This window comes from Cupressus sempervirens, chromosome 3, assembly GCF_028749045.1.
Source record: "Cupressus sempervirens isolate cs-2001-9-10 chromosome 3, ASM2874904v1, whole genome shotgun sequence".
Lineage (NCBI taxonomy): Eukaryota > Viridiplantae > Streptophyta > Pinopsida > Cupressales > Cupressaceae > Cupressus > Cupressus sempervirens.
The window spans coordinates 932,853,944-932,864,296 of NC_143120.1; the positions used below are offsets into that span (position 1 = coordinate 932,853,944).

A 10,353-nucleotide genomic window follows, 5' to 3' on the forward strand; every position below is an offset into this window, starting at 1 on the left:
AGCAGCAAAAGAAATCTTCAACAAACAAATGCAGCTGCAGATATGGAAAAGGGTGCTCTTCAAAGTGCAGATAGAAAATAACGCCCAACAGCAAATATAAATGGGTGCTCAACCAACTCCAAATTAACTAGCACGTAATTTGATATAACAATTCCAGTGAATCCCTTCACAAATTTCAAAACTCTAGTAGCAAGGAAAAATAAATTTCTCCTTAGTAATTAATACAGTAGGAGAAATGACAAATTGTATACCTCAGCACAATTTGCCAAGCAATCTCGGAATAATTCTCAGAATTGAATCTACAATACTTATACTTCAGCAAGGGCACAAAATTTCAGAACTTCAAAAGTGTCACCAAGGCAACAAGAGAAAAATAATATTCAATCAAATAATCAGATGCCTTTCCCATCAAATGGCCTCATATTTATAATCTCCAAATGGCACAAGTTTCCCAAATGAATTTAACTCAAGAAGCTTCCTCTACACAACGTTAAAATATAATAAAGTATCATTGTAAAATAATTTTTAATTGTTTTTGGCTCCAAAAATGACCTTTTTCACCATAACATAATATTCTGACAAACAAGGCCATTGTTTCTCGTGCCCATGATTTAAAAAATTTCAACCAAGTTCCAATGAGCTATAATACTAAGGTGACCAACATTAAACACCAACAAAAATAGCAACCTCAACGTATTTAGATGAATAATAATAATTCACCCATCTTGCGAAAACAACTGAAAAAGCATCAGAATCGAAGTCTGAGAACATCAAAGTGATCCTGATAAAGAAAGACGATGAATGAACCTAACGAGGTGACTTCCTATAAATAGACTTCCCCTCCAAGATTCTTGGAGCCCAAACCAAAAGCTCAAAATAAAAACTAAGAGCATCACTCAACTCCTCTAACTCAACTGAGCTCATCGGAACCAACACTTTGACTTACTATAAATAGTAAGTCCCTCAAATGGAGCCGAAACACACCATAGGTTGTTGGAAATCCTATAACCCCACAACTAAGCACTCAAATCCCATTGTTAGCTCATGAGGGTTGCGATGGTGAACTAACCAAACCAACTACAGGAACCTACTAAAAACGAGGACATTGCACACAAACGTCATATTGAATCTATCCTTTAAGTCTATTGACATACAATTATTGCCTTTGCTAAGGTGTCACTTATTCACCTAATGATCTTAATTGTTTTTTATTTTTTGATGGGTGAAGTAGCTTCCAATATATAGTTGTTAATAATTGTACTTCACATCATTTCCTATATAATACAAATTTCACCTTCATAAATGCACTTGCCTCATTTGTCATCATCAGTTGGCACCCCAAGTTAAATCCAAGGTAGTCGCCAACTTGGTTGATGCATCAACACACTAAGTCTACATGTCATAAAGTCATATTCACTGCCAACTGGGCTAAAGAATCTGCAAGGGAATTACCTTCAAGGTATAAATGTAAAAGTTTGAGATTACAAAAAATCATAAACTTACTCTGAATTATTGCAATGATTTTATTTATTTTGAACCTGCAAGACTATCCATTTGCAATGGCATTCACAATGATCTCTAAATCATCTTTGAGATGCAATTGATCCACTTTAAGTCGACTAGCAATCTCCACTGCCAAGAGTGTCGCATGTGCCTCCACCTCATTGTTGGTCTCATTTACAAGTCTTTTAGACTCAACTACCGATATGTTGCTTGTAGTATCTCTAGCTACACCCAGCCCCTAATGGGCTAGGATTTCCCTAGGACACCCTATCAAAGTTGACCTTGATGCAACCATCTTCAAGTCTCTCCCATTCCACTTCATCCTTTTAGTTACTAATAGGATTAACCCTAGGAAACCCATTGACAGACCAATAATTTATTAATATTAACTTTATTTATAGTTTTATTATTATATTATATATTAGCTTCATTAATATTGTATAAAGCTTGTAAATACTTCTATATATATCAAAATATTGGGGAATATGTGTATTAGCCCTAATAGTCTTGTTTTTAGAGGACAAATATATATAAAAATGAGCCCAACTTCTAAACAAATTGAATCCATGAACCTAAACCAGAACCAGCAACGTAGTGTTAAATAAGGGCGTTCGAGTCAAATGTATGCAGAGAATCTAAAAAGAGAACACTTCACCGTGGAGCACTTTCAGTACTTTCAAGGATATAGCGATTCCTTAAAGGCTTTAACCATGGAGAAGATGTGTGACTCGCCAATTTTTTTATACTGGAAATTCAACAGATCTAACATAATGAATATTTAGTAATGTAAAGAAAAAGAAATTGCACAATATAAGTTGTTAAAACATAGCTTCCAAATAACATTTACCTTAAATGCAGGTTCCGGTTCCTCCTGACCAGGCTTATCAGAAATCTCAAGCACCCACTACAGACAAAAGACAAAGTAAAATTTATTTGCTGATTATAATATGTTAAAGTATGCATGCTTTAGAAACAAAAACTGCATACAAATTTACATTGTTTTTTGAAAATGACTCTTTGGTGCAATTCATAGAAACCTTCTAACTTCTACTACAATGAAGTCCATCTTTATCAAAGAATTCACTGTACCAATGGAACGCCTCTGACACTCTTCCCAATGCTGAATTTGCATGAATTCCGCCATTAACAAAAGAACAAAATAAACATGTGTTACTTTAATATTTCCAAAGTAGAATAATGTGAGCCATAACAATCAATCTCTCACCCAATAATTCCGAAGTATTTAATGATGAATTGGATTGAGTCAATTGAATTTTTCATACAAACATGTTTCACAAAAAAAAATTGGTTCATATACTGCAGTGTAACTTGACCTCTTCTGCACAAGTATAAGATTTGTGCTTTGCAAAAACAAAATTATAATATCGAGCAATTCAATCGACAAGATACTGCATTAACTCTAACTCTAAATGAGAAGAGTTTGTCGACCCACATTTTAATAAAATTAGATGTTAAATGCAGGATAAGATCTCAAGCTGCAATGTATGCATCGCATAACTACATAATACAGGTAAAGAAAGTTAAATCAAGTAAGCAATAGGCACCTGTAAAGTTTTGAAATTTTCCCGCATTTGCTTCCAAATTTTTTCATGGCTCTTTCAAGTTCTGAATTACTCATATAATGATAACCCAATTCTAAACTGAGAATGTTGTTGAGGAATAAAAGTTTTTTGGGCATCACATAAAATGAAACAACCAAATTTAAAACTGCATGAAGATGAATGCTATACAGAAAACTCACACTATCATATTTGGTTAAGCTAGCTCATAATTCAACAATTAATTTTTCCAAAGCATTAAAGATACTCCTTTTTATGCTTGCTTGTCGCATTATTAAACAATGACTGTCCAACAGAGGCTTTTGTGTGCCAGACCCTCTTTAGATCAGAACCTGAAATACATCAATTACACTAGAATTAGTTACAAATCAAGAGCTTAAGACATGGAATATATGTCATCAGATTTCTAGCAGGTAACTGGAACATCTCTATAATTTTTAATCCTTAACTATATTTAATATATTTTGATTACGCAAGGTGAAATATCATAGGCTCTAATTGACAGCTAAATCTCCTTAATAAATAAAAATTTGATGGATTACATTAAAATCATTTTGAGGACAGGCTTCCAAGAGCTATCATATCAAGTCACTTGATAGCTCTAGCTAGGTCAGAGATATAGGGTGTGTCAACATGTACTCTTAAGATCCTACAAATAGGGGGAATTAGCTAGTTCACAAGAATAGTTATTGTGCTGATATACACCCTACAGACAAGAATAGTTATACTGCTGATTCACACCCTACAGTGTACGTTAGATGTTACCAGATGCACAAGGCCCTTTGCAAGGACACCAGACAAGAAAGATTACTGTAAGTTATCATGCATGCAATGGTTTTTTAACAAAAGGGACCTAATAATGCAAAATGATGAGGATGTGTTCTGGGGTTTGAAAAATAGCTAAGTTACTGATCCTGGTTCTGATACAGATTTGGATTTGAGTTTGTGGGTTTGGCAAAAATACAAAATTGGGCAGATTCCAATTCGGCAGGTATAGATATAGATATTTCAAAAATATATATATATTATAAATTTATAAATCATCATAGATTCCTACATGTAACATGTTCAATGTTCATTCGTCATTGGTTCAAAACTTCAAACATATAATAATAATAAGTTAGAAGTGAGATACTCATAAATCCATAATTGCCAATAAAATTATAACTAAAATCCCTTATATTTCACATTCATAAATTGCAAGTCTCAGAATGTCATTCCACAATGAAAATTTAGATTTCAGGCCATATTTCATATTAACATTAGAACTCATTTTCTTCATCATAGAAACCAAGGTCAACATTTGGTTCCACTTCAATTATGTTTGAACTACTCGCTATGTCTGTGTCATGTGGAAGAGCTGCCTCTTTTTCATCTACAAAGACTTGGGTAAGTTGTGCAACCATGGCATCCAAATCAACACACTTAGGGACTAGATCCCAATTCCCTGTTACACTATTTGGCAACTAAATCTTCCATCCCAAACAATTTGTAAGTCTTTGATGTGAACCTTAGTCCTCTATAGCATTCGCCTTCAATGTAAAATGCTACAACAGTACAACAAAGCAAAAATGGTGAAAAAGGATTGAGAGATGAATGAAATATCACCAAATGACCAAATGCATGCTTTATGGTCGAAATTACGGTTTTAGAAGGTTTTTAGATTTTAAAAACTTATAATTTAAAATGGCATGTGGGACCTGTTGGTTATTTTTGCCACCCTTCACCCCACACAAATGTCTGATCTAAGAGACAATTCATGGGCTAAATTTTAGTTTGATCCTCTCTTTGGTTCACCATATTTACATTTTCAGGATTGATTCCTTGGACCAGTCAAAACACTTAGGCATCTTCACAAGTATGTTTTATCATCAAATAGTGAAAGTTCCTGAATAGGCATCAGGTCCCAACAAGAGTCGGTTAAAAAGTTTTTGGCATAATTTTCTAGTTCCAAAGCCTAACAACTTAATTAGAACCAAAAGCATTGGCATCTTGAGGGAGTCAAACATGCAAAGTGGGTTAAAAGTATAGCCATCAAAAATTCTCTATGGCTCTAGAAGATAGAGGTGTGCCCCAATGAAGGTTTAGGAACTCTTGTCAAAACTTAAAGGGAAAGATGAAACTTCAAAGATTATATAAAAACAAGCAACAAAAAAGGCATCGATGAGACAACTCGTTCATTTTGTCAACGGACACCTTTCAACATTGATGCAACCATCTAGGAATGTTTTAAGCACCTTATTGAAATGTAGACCTACATCGATAAGCCATTGTCGATGTAGCTTCTCTTCCATCTCCTTGATGGATAGTTTTCAGCATAGCTACAATGGTCTAAGGGAAGTTTTGTGTGTCTCATCAAAATGTGAGCTACATTGATAAAGAAGTTATCAATATAGCTTTTCTTTTGTCTCATAAACATGATCTTTTCGATAAGAATTGGAGATCTAATGGCATAATTTTCATAGTTCTAGAGCCTAACAGCTTAATTAGAACCAAAAGCATCAGCATCTCGAGGGAGTCAGACATGCAAAGTGGGTTAAAAGAATAGTTGTTGGAAATTCTCTATGGCTCTAGAAGATAGAGGTGTGTCCCATTGGAGGTTCGAGAACTCTTGTCAAAACCTGAAGAGAAAGATGAAACTTCAAAGATATATATAAAAAAAAAGCAATAGTAATGACATGAATAAGACAACTTATTCATTTTGTCAATGGATGCCTTTCAGCATAGCTACAACCATCTAGGAGTGTTTTAAGTGCCTCATCGAAATGTAGACCTACATCGATAAGCCAATGTCAATGTATCTTCTCTTCTATCTCCTTGATGGATAGCTTTTGACATAGTCCAATAGTCTAAGTGAAGTTTTTTGTGTCTCATCGAAATGTAAGCTACATTGATAAAGAAGTTATCAATATAGATTTTCTTCTATCTCATAAAATGATCTATTTGGTATGAGTTGGAGATCTATGAAATGGTTTAGGGTCTAATCAATGTGCTTACCTTCATCGATAAGATGTTTTAGGTATAGCTTCTACTCTATTCGGTCAATGTGACTTTTTCATAAAGTTTTGGTATTTTGTGATAGTGTCTTTGATGAAGCTCCTATTCATCATATTGACGTGATCTTTTCAGCATGGCTACAACAATCTATGGGATTCAAAAGTATCTTGCCGAAATGCTCACTTTCATCAACAGTGAGTTTTGATCAAACATGGTGCAATGTTATTGAATGAAATAGTAGGCATACATGCAAACTGTGAATGCGCAAAAAAGAAAGAGTGGTGACATCAACAAGAAGTTCATCAAAGGGACTCTTAGATATAAAAGAACTATAGAGGATTGATCACATTAGTTACTCAATTGTATCGAACGACCCTTCTAACCTTTAGACAATGCCATTACTATTGCTTGCTTTTGGTCAATGCTTTCAGCTTCCCCATGCCCATTTATTGTTTTAGATGACCCACAAGTCCATGTTTCTACACCACAAGGGATGACCATTTAGTGCTTGTAGAGGGTATTTTTCTTCCTCTTCTATAGTAGCATTCATGTGGCCTCTAGGTTCAATACTTGCACAAAGATTGGATCCTTTGGCCTGATTTGTTTCCTTCTTCTTCTACAACCAAATCCTAGTTAGGGTTTGTACTTGATGATCAATTAGAGTTATGCTAACTCTACTAAAAATTTAAAAGCAGTCTTCTGTACATAATTTGGGTTCTCTTTTGGTTATTTACAGCAGTTTATGCTTTTCCTATGGCTTACATCAATGAAATGTCTCCTTTTACCTCTTCTCACAGTCACTTATAATGTGCACAATGTCTTGCCATTATTTCTGAATGTATTCTTTTATATTTCCAGATTATATGTTGCAACAATCTTGTTTGTAGGTGCTGCATTGTGAATTTTACTTTCCTTTCAGCATTGCATGAACTCTGATCTGCTTACAAATCCTAGAGGTTGATTAGAAGAGGGACTTGTGTATGTTTTGTGGGTATTCTGTTGATGTATTGTGCAGTTATGGGCAGAAAGAAACAAGTTTCAGTCTGGTGCATCGCCTCCCTTCAAATTTGTGTATTCCTTCTCCCTTTTTACCCCAAAGCTGGTAGTAAAGGTGCATTAGGATTGCAATTCAGTCGGCCTTCTCTGGAGATTCAGCCTCACATGGGTCAGCCCTACACCTGGAAGTTGTTTCCATGTTTCACAAGGTTGCCTGAGGGTTACACGTTAGGCAAGGATACAAACTTTTGTGGCAACAGGGCTCATTATTTGGCACCCACACAGCCTTCAGTGCCTGTGGGTTCCCCAGGATGCACACCTGTATTCTGCCCAGGAGAGACCCTGCCAGTAGCCAGCAGAAATCTGAAAAGAACTGAAACAAAAAACATAACAGGAAACAGATTTCGGGCCATTTTAGAGGAATCTGGTATCTTATAAAAATAGAAAGATGAGTAAATGGCTGATTACATTTTCCTTGGATAAAGCAAACACACATCTGTAGATAGCATCGTGCTAAAGAAAATTTATGAGAAGAAAAAGCATGTGTCTCAAAGAAAATGTATGAAAAGAGAAAGCATGTGGGGTGTGGCTCATCTCAATTAGTTTATAAGTGACTTAATTTTAAAAAAGGAGACACCATTGTATTCATGGAATTTTAAATAGAAAACAACAAAAGGCGAATTTAAAAAGCAAGTCACATCTCTTCAGATATGACAAATCAAGGAAAGGAAAATTTTGTGTTGGAGTACTGGACAATTATAGTCAACGACAGTATCACAATGTTCAATGCTGTCACTTTTTCAGTAGAGGGGTCTACAAAGTTAACTTAGTCATTGACCACTAACAAAACAAGATGAACAACAGTAGGAGGCCTATTTTGTGTAGAATGAGAATACTTTTTAATGTTTGGATTCTCTATAAACAAAGTTTGTTACACTTTAAGGCTGGAATATCACTCCTTTAATCCGAAGTTATTCCTTCTTCAACATCCATCTAAGGCCAGTTCTATAAAGAATTACCAAAAGATACCTAATATTTAAGGTACTCAAAAGAAAAATTCATTATTCAGCTCAGCAGCTAAGGTGCCCAAAATCCACTATCAAATAAGAAAACCAGAAACATGTGGTTGTGGAGGCCCAGGCCCCCCATCTATTGGCAAATAGACTACAATATTGAAGAGCTGGATTGTAGAACCATATTGATCAATCTTATTCTTCCTTATCATAGGTAATAGTTACATAGCATGTCCAGTATTTTTTAGCTCAACAACCTGCAACTATTCCAGACAACACAAACCTATATTGAATAACTGAAGCTGTAGAAACACAATGCAGGCATCGGATAACATATTAGGCCTTAGTGACTAAATTTTCGTGGGAGACCTGCTCATGGAATGCATTTTCATAGAAATCGTGATAAGGTCTGTCTCTCTCTAGTGTAATTTGCAATACCTTCTCCAGTAATTAGGCAATTTGTCACCTGAACAACAAAATATTTTAAGTTTTCCTCTGCAAAACAATATCTCATCCCACTGAATTCCAAGCAATTTACTTTTGCAATAGTTGAGAATTGAGACAATATTTAGTATTAAAAATTAGGATCAGCCAGCTAAGTTATAAGCCTTCTTAATATTACTGTTAAACTAAATAATTATAAAAACAATTAATATTTCAAGAATATAACCTGAGTTCAAAATAATTCCAGCAAACTTGCAACTATCTGTGCAATGTTTAATGATTATAATGTCCATTTCGGCATGAATGACCCGTGTTTAACAAATCTTAGTAATTTGGTGACAGCTTATCCTACTCTGTTAAAATAGCAAATAATCTTAACCATCATTTGATAATGTAACATATGTGGAGAAGCTACTTAAAGCACAATCCACTAGCTCACAATTAGTTTGTAAGCCCACAAATACAGGCAAAGCCCAAGTTCAATTGACAATCCTAATCCTTGGGATGTCTGAAATGGGTTTGTTAAGTAAAACATCACGGTATCTATATAAAATACTTTTGAATGAAAAAGGAGCCATCTAGTTGACAAAGTTTTTACTGGACATACTGCTTAATTAAGAACCTAATATGTGAATCCCATACTACCCTAAAATGCCTACACCCCTGGCCTTCGATAAGGAACTTACTTTAAGGGCTTCATACCCTACCAATGGAAGTAAGAAATATACAATGTAGAAAGGTACTAAAGAAATGTACAAAGTAAAAAAGAACTAAACCGCTAGATTATAACTCAGAACTAACAACCTGTGAATTAAAAGACCAAACAAAAATCTCCAGTAGGCACTCAATTTCTAAAGCACTTTGTACCAGGACATAAAAAGTCATCATGCTTTTTGTCCAGCACTTGTTTCAGGAAAAGGGAATTGGTGGTTTCAGGAAAAGGGAATTCATGCAGAATATGGACCAGATTGAGGGTGTGAATATATTCATTTTAAGGTTGAAGTATTAAAGGGACTTATACAGGTACAGGGTTTAGATAGGTTGAAATACTGATTAGAGCTAATGAAGATAAAGAATTGAGAAGAAGAGGCTGCAAAAACAGAGAAGCGGAACAATCGACTGACTGACCTGACAAAGTGGATGCGAGCAGACTCCGGTCTCCTCCTCTAGCAGCTGCCGGCTTGGGACCAAACGCTAAACCTGCGAGCAGAACTGAAAACAGCAAAGATGCCATCATCGCGTCCACATTCACCCGCAGGCATTAGACGCTGGTGAATCTGAACAAGCAGCAGATATTGCAACTGCATCTAATCCAGTCCGGGCTAATAGAAATATTTTTTTAAAAATCTATGTTTGACTAAGGTTTTGTCGCTTCCTTTGACGTGCATTGCCCCTGATGCCGCCATTAAACTATTCCCAAAGTACAAACTGTTACACCTTTTACAGATTCATAAACCTTGGAGAACGGCGTGCCATTTGCTGAGTGGGCTCATAACTTTTTGTGCAAGAAGCAAAGACTTTAAACAATTGTACATCCAAATGTGTCCGTCGATGGCTTTAAATTCGACGGACGCCCATGTCCGAGGCGGACGGCTTTTTTAACAAATTGACGGTTGTAATAAGGTATTCACTGTGAACATCTATATGTTATTTTTTTTGTTGTGTTGGCAATTGTATGTTGGTGGGTAGATTGTAGAAACGTTAATTAGGAAAATCATAATCTATTTTACACTATATATATATCTTATATGTTATTTTAAGTTGAATTATTACAATTATTAGTTCTTGGAAGGTATATCTCTATTGATATTAATGTTTTT

At 35.2% G+C, this 10,353-nt stretch overlaps 1 protein-coding gene across 3 annotated transcripts in view; it reads right to left on the minus strand.

Moving 5' to 3' along the window:
- The window catches only part of SOL1 (carboxypeptidase D), a 194,207-nt gene extending 184,059 nt beyond the window's left edge, over window positions 1-10,148 (minus strand). The window contains exons 1-5 of one of the 3 annotated variants that reach the window (XM_089822536.1): window positions 9,662-10,148; window positions 3,331-3,415; window positions 3,069-3,164; window positions 2,593-2,623; window positions 2,351-2,407 (exon numbers count right to left, since the gene is read on the minus strand). In XM_089822536.1, the coding sequence (XP_089678662.1) occupies window positions 2,351-2,407; window positions 2,593-2,623; window positions 3,069-3,164; window positions 3,331-3,415; window positions 9,662-9,770 (378 nt within the window). In that variant the 5' untranslated portion in view covers window positions 9,771-10,148. Of the gene's footprint in view, window positions 1-2,350; window positions 2,408-2,498; window positions 2,624-3,068; window positions 3,165-3,330; window positions 3,416-9,661 lie in introns of those variants that run through there. The other 2 variants (XM_089822537.1, XM_089822538.1) reach the window with 2 other exon arrangements.
- Between the last annotated feature and the right edge of the window lie 205 nt (window positions 10,149-10,353).